This window comes from Triplophysa rosa, linkage group LG6, assembly GCF_024868665.1.
Source record: "Triplophysa rosa linkage group LG6, Trosa_1v2, whole genome shotgun sequence".
NCBI classification, from domain to species: domain Eukaryota; kingdom Metazoa; phylum Chordata; class Actinopteri; order Cypriniformes; family Nemacheilidae; genus Triplophysa; species Triplophysa rosa.
In genome coordinates, this window is record NC_079895.1 from 10,054,342 (window position 1) to 10,069,708 (window position 15,367).

General features: G+C 39.3%; 2 protein-coding genes across 2 annotated transcripts; one reads left to right on the forward strand and one right to left on the reverse strand.

Moving 5' to 3' along the window:
• Nucleotides 1-255: 255 nt before the first annotated feature.
• On the reverse strand, nucleotides 256-5,911 carry zic2a (zic family member 2 (odd-paired homolog, Drosophila), a). Its single transcript, XM_057336954.1, has 4 exons — nucleotides 5,757-5,911; nucleotides 2,991-4,543; nucleotides 1,485-1,648; nucleotides 256-1,222 (listed from the first exon to the last, which is right to left on the reverse strand). The coding sequence occupies exons 2-4, from the start codon at nucleotides 3,967-3,969 to the stop codon at nucleotides 1,028-1,030; spliced, it is 1,338 nt and encodes a 445-aa protein (XP_057192937.1). The 5' UTR covers nucleotides 3,970-4,543; nucleotides 5,757-5,911; the 3' UTR covers nucleotides 256-1,027.
• Nucleotides 5,912-8,114: 2,203 nt separating this feature from the next.
• On the forward strand, nucleotides 8,115-12,534 carry zic5 (zic family member 5 (odd-paired homolog, Drosophila)). Its single transcript, XM_057336953.1, has 2 exons — nucleotides 8,115-9,333; nucleotides 10,939-12,534. Exons 1-2 carry the CDS (start codon nucleotides 8,280-8,282, stop codon nucleotides 11,382-11,384), a joined length of 1,500 nt encoding a protein of 499 aa, XP_057192936.1. The 5' UTR covers nucleotides 8,115-8,279; the 3' UTR covers nucleotides 11,385-12,534.
• The last annotated feature ends 2,833 nt before the right edge of the window (nucleotides 12,535-15,367 follow it).

Here is a 15,367-nt window from a genome sequence, read left to right on the forward strand (position 1 = left end):
TCTCCAGTTTTATGACGGTTCCTTTTCTTTGAAAATGTTAAAACATATATATTTTAACACATAATTTAATATAATCTACTTGGCAAAAAGTGACTTTCTGAGTCACTAATTTGTTTTAAAATGAACATTAAATTCCGATTACATAAAAAACACTGATTTCAACAACGAAACTAAATATGTTGACAAATGCCTAAAAGTTACACATTTAAACCCATGTGGACATAGCGTGGCAAAGAACATGACGCGTTGTAAAGATTATACACTTGCACCACATTTTATTATATCTGTATGCAGTTAAATTCTTATCACAATATGAAGAAAACACTTCTCAAACTTTGAACAAAAACACATTTAACAAAACAACTGCCCCTGTTCAGCCCATAATTGTACATATTTATAGTAAAGAAACATTCTTTATAAATAGTGTTTCATCTGTAGCAAGTAAATACCATAATTTAATTACAAATGGATAAATATGGCAGTCGATATTTACAAAAGAAGGGTGTAGTTACAGATATTTAACGGCACGACATTGATTTGCCCCACAATCCTCCAAATATATTTCACAATTCAAACTTGCAAAGCACAAAACATCACAAGTTAAGCCCAGCAAACTAAGATATACATTCACAAGCAAATATTGTGTCTGTCTTCGTTAAAGGTTGACTTTGGCACTCTTTCCAGTTAATAGATGTTAAGTTACAATCAGTTTGCCTTAATGGGATCACAATAATCATTATGATGATACAACTTTATGGTAATATGTGCACTAAAAAGTCCAGTTAGAGAAATAGCTACCATTGAAGGAACATCTATACACCAAAAACCGACGAAATCTATTACAACCATTGGGGAAAGAGAGTGTGTATGTACAAAAACAGTGTTTGGTGCATTTGCGCACGTTTCTTCTGTCGATGTGAGTATAATAAATCCTGTTGGACAAGCGCATAATATAGGAGCGTTCGTTTGTACAAGCTGTATGGATCTCCTGGTTTTCTGAAATGGTTCCTCTTGGGATGACACAGTCTTAAACATACCATTCACTGAAATTGGACGATAAACTGCTGTGGTTGTTGGAACTGTGCACCGCTGAGGAAGGCGACAGATTGTTGTTGCTTTGGGTCTCAGTGGAGGGGGACACCAAACCAGGGGGTGTTGAAGATTCATAACCAGAACTTGCCGCTGGCGACGAGTCAGATGCAGATGGAGACGATTCATGAACCTAAAAAAATAAATATTTAAATAATTAATGACCCGCGGAATGAAACAACTTGTTCACGAAAAAGCACTGCTAAATTTAGACATGAATAGCCTTTATGTATCAAGAGTTCCAGGACATTCAAAAGTAATATTATGCATCATATGAATCACGTTTGTTGTGTCTTTTATTAAAGTTATTATAGATAATAATTATAACCTTTAATCAATTTAGGGACTAAATAAATGTGTAATGTATTTTATTATTCAACGTCTGTATGAATTACCTTCATATGCTTTCGAAGAGAGCTGGGATGAGTGTAGGACTTGTCACACATTTTGCACAGATATGGTTTATCCGACGTGTGAACGTGCATGTGTTTCTTTCGGTCACTGCTGTTCGCAAAGCGCCGATCACAGCCCTCATACTCACACTGAAATGGCTTCTCCCCTGCGAAGAAAAACGTACAAAAATGCACGGGTTTAGTTAAGTTAAATCAACACAATAGTTTTCAATTACAAAAATATGCAATTCAGCTGTAGCTACAAGAAATTATGAAGTAACTATATTCATTTGAATTTAAATTTTAATCAAAGCTGTACAGACTGCGAAAATATTTAAATTCATTTTTCTGTTCTTTAGATAGCTAGTCGTACGCAGCCTACTAATGGTGCTTTACGTCTTACAACAACACAGGGGGTCCCTCACACAACCTTATCTACAAAACACGATCGATGTGACAACAAAACCACAATAAAATATAGAAAGTCAACTGCTAGAATTCGCTTTGTTGAGCAATTAATTCAAACTAAACCAAGTTTGAAATAACGGGGACGTGCGTCACTAAACATTTTTCCTACAATCACCACACAAAACTTCACCGTTTGGTTAGAAATAATCAAAATGTAATTAACATATTGACAAATAGAAGGCTCGATGCCGCCGTGTATTCTAAAGAGGAAATTGCAACCCTGGTAATGGCCTGTGTAACACATCGACTGTCAATGCAATGGAAAGAATAACAATAGGCCCACGTATCGCCCATTCCTAGGAAACATTCTTATTTCTAAGCCGTTGTCTTTATGTTGGTAATGTTCTGTATTTACTTTTAAATTCGTACATATGCATGTGCATGTGTGCACGTGCATCTATATGGCCTCTGCAGAGTACTTTGTAATTGTTTTTAAAATGTTCTACACTAACAGAATTTATCAGCATTGCTGTCTGCTACTATTATGCAATCTTTTTTATTTTACTCAGAGCAATTAAAATATTCATTTTGTGGGCAAAATTATTGGTACAATAACCACTAGTATATTCTAAATCCTGACGTAGTAACCCGAGTGCCAGAGCATTGGTACACGCAAACATTAAACCGGTTGAAAAGATTTACGGCTGCTCTGCTCACGCGATGAGCCCTCGAGTAGCCTTTGACCCGTTTAAAGTTTATGAACCACAAACCCTCGACAGTCTCTTACATAATTCACTACATTGTTGCAAAACATCGCATTTACTCTGTACTAGACTAGACGTAATCGTTTCCAGCCGCGTTAGCAGATTAATGCACAAATGGAATATATACTAAACAATGCAATGGGTTTCTTTTTAAAGATCTAAATCTACTTTAAGCGTCAATCTACGTAGATTTCAAAGTCTAGAAATACACCAACCGGGCATAATCATCTTATTTTTGTTAGCACCACTATTTACAAGGCATGATTTGGATATGGTAAACAGAATAATGTAGTTCCAAAACATACTCGCAACATATAAGCAAATTAGTCATAATTACCTGTATGCGTTCTCTTGTGAATCTTTAGATTTTCTGATCTTGCGAAGACTTTGCCACATCCAGGGAAAGGGCAAGGGAAAGGTTTTTCTCCCGTATGCACCCGGATGTGATTGACCAGTTTATATTTGGCTTTAAATGGTTTGCTTTCACGGGGACACTCTTCCCAAAAGCAGATGTGGTTGCTCTGTTCGGGTCCTCCAACGTGCTCGACCGAGACATGGGTGACCAGCTCGTGCATGGTGCTGAAAGTTTTATTGCAACTCTTCTTGGGATTGCTGAGCTGCTCTGGATCGATCCACTTACAGATAAGCTCTTGCTTAATGCACTGCTGTCTCATGTAGCGAAAGAAGGCACCGGGGTGATGGTGATGCGCTGCCATATTCATCCCCATGTTCATATTCATGGAGCCGTACTGGTTATGCAGCTGAGCGGCTGAGTAGGGATCGGTCCTCGGACTGGAGACCTGGTGATACTGATCTGTTCGACCAAAAACCTCCCCCGGTAGTCCGAGACGCATCTGCCCGTTAAGGACGTTTGGAGAGCCGTGAGATCCATGCTGGTCGTGGATGCCAGGGAACAAAATGTGGCCTTGGCTGTCTGTATGGGAGTGATGGAGGGAGCCGGCAGTGGGGCCGAAGAGCGCGTGTTGACCGCCCGCCGGCGATGATTCCCCGAATCCACGGCTGCGAAAGAGAAAGTCCCGCGTGGAGTTAAACGGCGAGCTCGCATATGATGTGACATGAGCCGCGTGCGCACCCAGAGCCGCTGCGGGGTAACCGGGCGCTTGGCTCGTGAATGCAGAACTCTGTCCGGGAGAGAGATCGTGGTTCAGTTTGAAGGCGCCCATGTGCGCCGAGTCGACGAAGCTGTTCTGCGCTAAACTCAAGTCTCTGTCTTGCATTTCACTGGAGGAGTGATGATGCCTAGCAAATGTGCCCACTCCCAAACCAGGGAACTGATGCCCAGCGTCCAGTAACATGTTTTCGTTCACCAAAACCAGTTCTCTTTAAAGCAGTCTATGCACAACGCTTCTTCAGCAAAACAAAATAAAATCTAATGCACTACGTGAATATTAACTTCCAGATTGGAAAACACGACATGAGGCGACGAAGTTCGATCCGTTCACAGGAAAAAAAGCTTTTCGTATCGAGTTAGTCTATATTTTTCTTGTGGATAACTTGTTACTCAAAATCCCCAATGCATCGAAATGAGAAGATTCCTTTGCGCTTGTCCTTGCAAACTGAGTTGGTGTCGTTATTTTAAGATTGCACGAAAATACGAGTAATTATCTTACTGTGTCTTCTCTGTTCTTGAAGCATCTCGAATTGGAATGTTTATTTCTTTCGCTTGTCTATGTTTATCTCGGAGGGTCCCTCTTTCTCAGTGGACTGGCACTACCTCCTCTTACGCCCCCTTTAACTGGAACCCGGTCATTCATTTGGAGCGCTCTCATTGGCCGTCGCTCCTCATCAATCCAAGGTGCCCCTCCAATCCAACGCTCTCCTTTGGCAACTAATCGCTGATCGCCATCTTCCACCTACAATTACCGCCTACTTTTCGGAGAGGATTTTCGGGCAATAGGTTAGAAAGCAAAAATGTTTGCATTTTAATCAGACCGCTTTAAAAGTGTAAATCGATGTCCTAACGGACTCAATGCGTAATCCACAATGCTTTGCATGTACTGTAAATACAATATATGCATAGTTAATAATAATGTAAAATGTTTTTGAGAGAATTAGTTTATAATAATGACTAAAACAACAATCCAACAAACAGACAACGCTAACATCAATAAAATACAAACTCGTAAACATTGCTCAAGGTGCTTTGAGCCATCTGCACGTAGGATAAGTATCCAAATGACAGGCTATCGTATGAATTTAGACAGTCGAGGATTTAAAAACGAGTTTGCTCCCAGCTATACACGCAGTGGTCAGTCAACATCTGAATAAAGGACGAGAGGAAGCTAAATCACAAATAAAAATCTAATTAGTAAACAACGTTCATACATTTATCTATAAATATTGAAATTCGTTATACCAACAAATACATTAAAACGATATAGTTTGGGGGAAAGAAGGCAAAGGAAGTGTACGTATAAGCCATCATCTTTGTCGCTAATGCAATAACTCTTCTTGGATTAGAAAATGCACTGTTTGTTAGACCGTAGCAAACATGCATGCATAAATAAACTACTGTAGGCCCATAATGTACACAGTTTATTTCCTCTACAAGAATATACGTCATCACTAGATAAAAGGTTTAAAATACAATAGCAGATTACGTGTGATGTTAATGTCATGTTTTGACCTGACACATGTGAGCAAATGAGTACCAGATTACTTCATTTTTAATGCATGTTGGTTTATATACGAGCACAATCTGATACACTTTTAATAGAAAAATGTGACGTCATGGACCAAGAGCCTGTCATTCCGATTGAAAAAAATATAAATAACTTAATTGTTTTAAAAAATATTTTAATATTATGTGGTTCAAATATTTTGCGGTTATGGTCACTATACGGAACAATATGCGCTTTTACCTTACCTTGCCGGTTACATTGTACACTCCCTGACAATAATGAAACCGTCCGAGTGGAGTTATCCAAAATCATATGCTAGAGGGTTATTATATAGAGTCCAAGTCAATGCACATAAGTCACTCGAGGGACTATTTAGGGTCTACCAAAAAAAAAAAACTTCCACATATAGCATCCGAGAGTGTATTTAAATGCTGACTTTCAGTAAAAGGAAATTTACTTACAATTTATAAGAACCTATAAGTCCAATAAAGTCCCATTCCTACACTCTGTTTTCTTCGCCTCCGAACACTTTAAGTTGTAAATAAAAGAGCGAAGGATGTATAAAACTTCGGGAATTCTGTGTGCCTCAGCTCAAAGCCATGCTGTCTGAACGTTATGTACCATTCTTCCAAGACTATTTCTACCCTCTCCACAGGAAACGCAGGATCTGATCCAAGTTCAAAGTCACGTTTACCGACCTCTCTAAGAAGTTCTTTATTTCTCCAGAAAACCACAAAACCTTTCTCCTTTTCAATGGGCAGGGAGAAGAAGAAAAATTAGACAGAGTGCTGTCGGGCTGGAACGCATAGCTGCTGTTTTTATTCTTTCCACTGTTTCAAGGAAGGGAAGAAGTTCCAAAAGACTAAAACAAAACGGTTCGTTGCGTTATAAAAATATGTGTATAGGGCTATATATTTGTTCTCATGTGAAAACTGACAATCCAAGCTGACCTTTAAACCACCATTTGTGAACAGGAATAACCATAGGCTACCTCTTGGTCGACATGAAATATAGCTTTCCACAAATGTTGAATGCTCTTAGACAAAGCGACAAGACATTTCTTTCAAGTCTGACATTATCAATATGGCGACGCATTGTTGGTTACTTTTCGTGACCTTTTTTAAGGGTGTTTGACCTCCGAACCGTGGAGACCACATATGTTACCCTTTGAACTTATTATGTTAAGAAATCTTCTCTGTTCAAAGGTTGAAGGGGGACAAGTGCTAGCCATCTCCCTCCGTTATGTCGTTTTCATAAAAAACAGCTACCGAAAACTCTAAATGTCCCCTCAAAACTTTGTTTTAATTATATTATTTATTTATTTTGTATTTATACATTTATTTGTAAACTGACTTAATGAATATGATTTTTTACAGGAGTAACATTCACTCGTAATTAAAATAATATTCTTAATACAATTCAGAAGTACATTTTGGGATGTCTTAAATATTAATGCTTTGGTTTTATTAGCTGGCGCATTATTCGGCATACATCTTGGTTTCATTTACCTTAAATTAAGATAATAAAGCTGACAGCCACGATATTATCAGAAAATAAACACTTGCAATTGTTGCACTTATTGTTTAATTTGAACGAAAAACTCTAATTCAAATAGGCCTATATATAAAGATAGTTTGTCGAGTCTTCAGTTAAAAGCAAACATATTTTACAATATTTAGTATTCTTAAAATGACATAATATAGAAATATAATACCACATTTATAGTTTTTTTAATCTAAATCTAAGCCTGCTGTGCAGTTTAACCATTTCGTGTCCTTATTTAATTATTTTTTTGCAGTCATTTTTTGAAATATGGTAACAACTGCCCTGAAACATTTTGAAAGTTGTGTTTGAATTAAGACATATTAAATCAATGGCATACACTTCCTGCTGAGTTAAACATGGACTCTGTAAATGTGTGGACGTGCACGGTGACACACGCGTACAGCACACACAAACAAACAAAAAGATGAAATTATGTAAAATCTTTCTTAAACGTTATTCCTATCCACTGATGGCGAATACAACTTCAAAATGTCATGTTTAAATACGTTTTATCAATGCTTGCAGAGTTTTAGTAGGCCTAACGTTTTTTAATACATAATGACAGCTTATTCCGTCTACACTGTATTTCACCCAGGAATTTCTGAAGGAGACAGGGGTATTTCCTCCAAATATGTAATATTTACACAGAATACATTTATTTGTCTACGTAAATATAAATGTATCTGTTGAAATACATGTTCACGTTGTTGCATTTAAATGACATTACAATAAACCTATCATGACAAAAATGCCTATTGCAGTTTGTGTGTGTTTAGCCGTGTGCCGTTTTTTGGTGGCAGAACTTTGACTATCAAATAGTGTCTTGATGTTTAAAAAATGTTTTATCTTAGTATACTTACTATACATTAGGGTGTGTTAGTCTACTAAAAGCATGAAGGAAAATTGTACAACTGAATTTTGCTTGTATAAATTGGTGGTTTCATACTAAACAGCGTATTTTAAAAGACTTATTATGGATACCGGGAGGAGTCGTTCAATATGTTTCATGTATGTGAGCATCTCTGTTCCGTACGAAGAAAAACATCCTTCCACATGTGTGTGTGTCTTGGTAAACAGATTTGCCTGTAACTTTGCGAGCACAACTTTCTGGAGTGAACAGTGATGAAGGGAGTGAGGGGGCGGAACCCCGCTGAGCCTCTGCGCTGAAAGACAGCCAATCGCTTCGTTCTCTTAACTGCCAGTCACCGAAATCTGTCCAATACCCGCAGTGCCATTTCTAAACTCTATTCCCCACTGTGTCCTCCAACTGTTGTATGTTCTGCCAATCGCTTGAGGACAGAGTGGGAAAAGGAGCAAGCAGAGTTAGAGGCAGGACAAAAGAAGTTCTATAGACGGCCATATACATATATTTTAATGGTTTCAGAAGGCCTGTAGTTTGGGAAAACAATAGCAGTGAGGGTGGACATGACAGCGTAGTGATGGAGCCCCCTTTAAGCAAGAGGAATTCGGCGATAAGATTAGCGGATTTGGCATCGACTCAAGCCCTTCCTCATCAGAATATGACAGGCTTCCCGGGGATAGGGGGGCATCACCCGCACTCCCACCATGCCCACCTCCACCCTGGGGAGATGGGCAACGACCCCGGAGTGGCTCTCACTCCATTTGGACCCGAGCACATGGCACAGACCAATGCTCTCAAACTTAGTCCCTCTCAGCCTGTTCAAAGCCATCTCGAAGCCCAGACCGCGGCATCTTTCACGTCTTCTCAGACCACAGTTGGTTTCCCCGTGGCTCACCCCCACACAGGCTACGCCACCAGCAGGGACTTCATCCTCAGGAGAGAGCTCTCAGCCTCTGCTATGCATGCACTTGGCGACCAGCATAGTTCCGCCTCCTCCCCTCATCACCATGGCATGTTCATTTCCCCAACAGGTGCTTATGGGCACGCGGAAGGTGGTGCCCATCCACTTTTCTCTGGACTGCACGAGCAAGCGGCCCCAGGTGCCCACCACCACCACCACCACCATGCCCTTAACGGGCAGATGCGTCTGGGTCTACCGGGGGACATCTACGGCAGGCCAGAGCACTTCGGCCACAGGCCCGAGCACTATGGATCTTCTTCTCTACACGGCTACAACTCCATGAACTTAAATGTGAACCTCGCCACGGCTCCTCACGGAGCCACGGGAGCGTTTTTGCGATACATGAGGCAACCCATCAAGCAAGAGTTAATCTGCAAATGGATTGATCAGGAGCAGACCTCGAAGAAACCCTGCTCAAAAACTTACAGCACCATGCACGAGCTAGTGAACCATGTCACGGTAGAGCACGTCGGGGGACCGGAGCAGAGCTCTCACGTCTGTTTCTGGGAAGAGTGTCCGCGCGAGGGAAAGGCGTTTAAAGCAAAGTACAAACTTATCAATCACATCCGCGTGCACACGGGAGAGAAACCCTTCCCGTGCCCCTTTCCCGGTTGTGGCAAAGTATTCGCGCGCTCGGAAAACCTGAAGATTCATAAGAGGACTCACACAGGTTAGTTCAAATGCTCTTTGGAATCAACTTTATCCACTTACGTTTAGGTAAATGTGTATACGAATTAAATGTTCCATTGTACTTTACGGGTAATCGAAATGCCTTTCTATGCCGCGACGTGGGAAAATAAATACTTACTTGTCCCCCCCACCCCACCCCACGCACAATTTTTCCCCTCTACAAACAGTCGAGGGAACAGAGCTGTTTGTTTACAGTGCGCATTGCCGAATCTTATGCATCCTGCTTTGCCAAGCAAATTAATCTTCTGAAAAGAACCGTTTGATGTTGATTAGTCTCGTGTTCAACTTGCATACGAATCGTAGCAACTTGTGCGTATGGCAATAGTTCTACACTGGTAGTCAGGCTAGTGCTTAAAATATGCTTTTATTGATGTATTATTTTTTAAGGAGACAATTCTGTAAGGTGAAAAAAGGAAGCTGCAGTTGAGAGCGTGTTTCGTAATTTAAATGTTGCGTATGTGAATACTCCTGAACAAAACGAGTGCGAAATTTGTATTCTCCATTGGGAAACCGTGTGTAAAACCGTTTTCGGCACGTGTTGTCTCTTTTGATTCCACAACTGAGAGCTACGGTGAGTTTAATAGTTCCATACTAGTGCAAATTTAACTTATTTTGATCCACCAAACTGTGTTGGTATTACTTTGCAAAGCAAGTAAGGCCTCTGCCTTCGAAGGCAGTATCCTAACATATATTATTTAAATAAACATAGTCGCTTTGGTAGCTGTGCATGCTAATGAACTAAACCATGTTGAAATAGATATAAACAATATAAGTTCTCATCTCATCTGCGAGTCAGAAGTGTGTGGGAGTGCAAGCCAAAATGTTATTGCCAGTTGTTAAGACGTTGCATTTTTTTTAAACTATATTTAGCCCAGCATTATGTTCTGCTCATAACACGTGCTGACATGAATTACTCCCTGAATATGTAGGCTACCTTATCAAACCCATCCAGAGTAGATATAGATCATGTGCTTATGGTGGCATCTTGAATTAACATTGAATATTCGTAAAAGGATACATGTTATAATGACCCACGTTTTCACGCCATGACACAGTGAATCGCGTTTATTTTTAACATTTTGTATCCTTGAATATATGAAGCCGAGTCAGTTATTATACTTTGGGCATATGGCGGATCAAAATGTTTTTGCAGTTGTTGAACTGCCTGAATCACTGGCGTGTCCTGTAGCCTAATAACAATACAGGAAAAATACAAGATGAGATTTTGGCAAGCTTCAGTTGAAAAGTATTTACAGAGGGGTTGTACAACCATGTGGTATGTCTGAACATTTCACATGTAATGACAGAAAATAAGTAGGCTACCGTTCAGTTATAATGTGTGATATTGTTATGATTTTCACTGAGTCTCAGAATGCACAATACTATACTCCGAGGGCAAGCATAAATAATACACTTTGGCCATGCATCTATTTCTGCTAGTTACCGAGAAAAGAATATAAATAAGCTTTATTTTCTTATGAAAACAAATGTCATTACTTTCCCAGGACCTGATAATTTCAAAGATGCATGGATGGTTTCTTTATCAAAGCTATATCCATATCCTCTATGTTTTTTTTTCTCCTAGGCGAGAAGCCCTTCAAATGCGAGTTTGATGGCTGTGACAGGAAATTTGCCAACAGCAGTGACCGAAAGAAGCACTCTCACGTCCACACGAGTGATAAGCCTTACTTCTGTAAAGTAAGGGGTTGTGACAAGTCGTACACTCACCCAAGTTCTCTGCGCAAACACATGAAGGTTCACTGCAAGTCTCCTCCGCCCCCTTCCGCCAACACGGGCTCGTCTTACCATCCCTCGTCTACGCCGATGGGTGATGCCCTTTCACCCAACCTGGAGCCCCACAGGAACCGATCATCGAACCTTTCACCTCAGGTGACCAACCTAAACGAGTGGTACGTGTGCCAAGGAAGTGCCGGACCAAACAATCTACACACACCCTCCAGCGATGTGCCAACGTCGGAATCAGACGACGAGGACTCTTTCAGACACACAGATCCAAGAGCAATGCTCTGATTTTAACAGCAAGGAATATATTCATTCGTAATGGTTGCTAAAAACACACAACATTTCAAGTGATTTCATTTGAAGGACACGGAAAAGCCTGTGGCCCCCATGTTTGCTATTAAAACAGAGCACTGATGCAATTTATCTTATGATGTTAATACATTCATAAAAAGTTGTTACATGCAACATAGAAATGAAACGTGGAATTTAAATGTTACTCTTGAAATCATCACATTTTGTTTAAATTTTACGTGACCTGTCATCAAATAACTTCATATGAACTCAAGATTTATGATTGGTTGTTTTTTAGCATTAGCCTACATCCCTAAAGTTGTTACATGCAACATAAAAGTAAACGTGGAATTTAAATGTTACTCTTGAAATCATCACGTTTTTTTTTTACAATTTTACGTGAGGTGTCATCAAATAACTTCATATGAGCTCAAGATTTAGGATTGGTTGTTTTTTAGCATTAGCCTATACATTCCTTTTGTTCATAAATCTTTTATAGATGCATTTTACACGTGTAACGGGCATTGATTAAAAAAAATGCAGTGACTTTTTTAATTTTCAAACTTATATTGTCAGTGTCAAAGAAAAAAAAAATGTAAATGGGTTAAGTCTTTGTTAAAGTTTATACAACAGCTGTGGTCAGGGCGGTTTTTTTGTGATATTTAAATATTTAAACTTATATTTTATGCAAAATCAGTGTAACTTTGATTAAAGAGTACGAATATGTCCATTGAGACCCTAAATAATGTATCATTGACAGGCCTATCTCTGACTGATTTGTAAATAATTAATGGTATTGATGCTTGTGAATGTTGTCTAGTGTCTCAAGTTTTGTACATTGTAATTTATTTGCTGGTATTTGTTGGTTTAAACGTACAGATACACCAAAGAATAATATAATTTTGGTGAAATGAAGTGATGCTTTTTATCGTGTTCTGTAAAAAGGTCTTACTTGAATAGGCTGTATAATGTGAAGAAGTATTCGCATGACCTGTGTAGTAACTTTTTTTGAGGTGCATGATGGCGTTGATGGAAAACGTAAGACGGCCGTGAAGAAATGTGATGTTTGTGTATAGTTATATGGAAAACTTGAATAAAAGCAGGACGTGTAAATATCGTCTTTTAAGTAAAAAGGCTTTTATTCATTTATCAATGTACGTATCTTTTTATATTCAACAATCTACCCGTTTTGAAAACACCCACTCATTGTTAAATTCATGTTCTAAAATCAGATAATGATCTTAGTTTATGTAACATTTGGCAAAGTAAAAATAACCAAAACAAAGCCATTTCTGAAGCATTCTTTCTATACAACTGTGCAACAACTGCGCGTTTTATTACATTTCCCCTAATACATACAAAAAGTAAAATAGCAGAAAGCAACCACATGAATCATTCATGGGAAAATAAAACATTAAAGGTTTCTAACAATAAAAAGAATCTTGTATGGAGAATATCAAACAAAGTCCCCCGTCTTTTATCCTTCATAAAACGCACAATCGCACTTTCAAAGTACCCCCTGTCCCAGACTATAGACTCAAAATTGACCAGCGCAAGTCCTGCACACCTTCAAAGAGATGCACATCAGAACGGAAGACTGCACGGTGCGTTAGCATTCTATGGGTTACATTTGAATATGGTGGCAAAAATACTAACTGCCACTTAATGGCCAATCATCAAGCAGAGACCTCTCCCATGAAGCATCCCCTCTCTTAAAATAAGTATACATAATATTTTATAACAGTGAAGAGAAACCTCGCATTTTTTGCAAGAAGAGTGTGTCGAAAAGTTATGCTTTTAATTACAACAACAAAGGGGGGATATGATTGAATGAAATCACATTATTTACACGGGTCATGCTGCTTTATATAAAGATAAAAGATGAATGCTGGTGCGTCGTAGGAGATCGTAACTTTTTCGTATAGGTGAAACGCCCCATTAATAGTGTGAAGTTCAAGGGCACTTCATAAAGTGTGTGTTTACCGGCCACTGGAAACAGGCCACTTGAATTGGGAGACACTCTATTAAGATACAGTCGCACTGACCTTTAGTTTCATGCTACGTTAGAGCAGTCAATTCAGAATTGCTCATATTTTTGTTTTCAAATCTTTGAAATCCCTCGTGCGCATTAAGGTTTAATTTGGAGACAAGCGCGCGCTCTGCCCATCTTTTGTCCGGAAACTATTATTTGCCCAAGCAAAGAATGATCTTCTATTTATTTAAAACAAGTGTCCTTTGAATAGAGCAAAATAAACACGGTGAAAAATAACCAAAGGGATGGTCCCCTCGGAAAGAAAAGAGGGACTTTATAAAAGCTGCAGCAGTCACAGCTGAATGGGAGACGCTTTGAAGTAGAACTTATTATCTGAGGAATACTTTTCGGTCGTCCTAACGACGCTATTGAATCGAAAACCTATCCCTTTGTCAGCGATTTGTTCTCCTTTAGTGCAATGCCCGTGGAAATCACTTACATGGTCTACCTTAACATACAGCCTGCAAATCAGTAACTCTAAGAGTCAGACTCTCAGACGCCACTTTTCAAAAGACAAAGCAGAAGTCAGTGTGAAAACGCAGCGAGTTCTCTCCCGTATTCCCTTTATTGGACAGAATGATCACATCAGAGGAGCTGTTTACTACAGTCTAGTCAGATTTCACACCGTCAGCTTCTCATTATGTGTTTGACGAGGGTTCAAAGTACCCGAGTCATTGTGCACCTCTTTTTGCCATGCAACAAGGGCATGTGAGACACTTGTACTAAAAAAACATACAAAGTTAAAACTTTGTCATACTTATATTAGGAAAATGCGCTCCACGCCTTATAGGTCTGTGTACCGTTTGCGTGTTCAATTCCCACACCATATTTATTCTCAGAACCTGCAAACTCTCAGAGGTAAATTACGGCACTAATTAAATATTTGCCACGGTGTCTGGGGGTCTGCAGAGAGAGAAGCGTTATGAGACACGTAGAAAAAATATAAAATGAGACAAATAAAATATAAAATTATTATAAACGATATATTTGGGCTTGGTGCACGTCTAAGCTCTTAATTGAAAATGTACACTTGTCAACCACATCTAGATATTAGTTTATTTTTGTTCAACAACAAAACTATAAATCCACAATGGTTTAAACATCACAACACGTTTTCTAAAATGAGGACATATTTGCAAAAGCTCAATAATATTAGACCTTTAACAAATCCAGTTTAAAGAGAGGGGGAGACTCTCAAAGACAAACACGGAATAACTGTGCAGAAATATCCCGGCTCTATAACCACATTTTAAAAACATAACTACATTTACTATCTTCTTAATCATGTTCAAAATTATTACAACTTCAAGTAGGCTATGTGAGCTATTATAAATATCGGTTGAATGTTTTACCACAGCTTTGAAGACCAAGAAAACTGGGCACATGTTCCTTATCCAGGCAAACTGCCAAACTCTTTGCGAGCACCCTACCTGCCTACTATCTTAAGTTTCCCGAATAAGTGAGAAAACACAACCCAGTTGCAGCTGCAGGACTGCATGTTTCCTCCATGCACTCCGAGATTTAACTCTAAAACACGGACAGGGAAACTTTTGATGCACGGGCGAAAACTTATGGGGTGTTTATACAGTGCAACGTGAGTACATTTTTATGAGCTCAACTCTGAAGAGAAAAGCTGTTGCATGCGTTTCTCCTTTTAACTAACAACTGTTTTAGCGTAGTTATTGATGACGATTCGTGCTTTTTCCTCGCGCATGCATGTAAAGAGGAGGTTGTTGAGAAGGTTTGCCGTCCCATTAAGTTAGTGGCCGGATGAGTTGTTTGCTATTTGCTCTGAAAGCTCAAGCTCGACTCAGACAGCTGTGAGTTCACCTATTAGCCCCGATGTCTTTCCCAAAAGATTGCTTGAGTTAAACATCTGACAATGAGCGCAGGGGTGCCGCTTGCTTGACCTCCACTCGCTTTTAATAGTTTCGTAAGAACTTCATTA

What these genes read in the sequence shown, in the direction of transcription:
- zic5 (XM_057336953.1), top strand. Translation starts at nt 8,280, where the DNA reads ATGGAGCCCCCTTTAAGCAAGAGGAATTCGGCGATAAGATTAGCGGAT. An exon ending in TCATAAGAGGACTCACACAG is followed by an intron (nt 9,334 to 10,938) that starts GTTAGTTCAAAT and finishes TTTTTCTCCTAG; the next exon opens with GCGAGAAGCCCTTCAAATGC.
- zic2a (XM_057336954.1), bottom strand. Translation starts at nt 3,969, where the DNA reads ATGTTACTGGACGCTGGGCATCAGTTCCCTGGTTTGGGAGTGGGCACA. An exon ending in TCACAAGAGAACGCATACAG is followed by an intron (nt 1,649 to 2,990) that starts GTAATTATGACT and finishes TTTTCTTCGCAG; the next exon opens with GGGAGAAGCCATTTCAGTGT. An exon ending in CTCTTCGAAAGCATATGAAG is followed by an intron (nt 1,223 to 1,484) that starts GTAATTCATACA and finishes TTATTTTTTTAG; the next exon opens with GTTCATGAATCGTCTCCATC.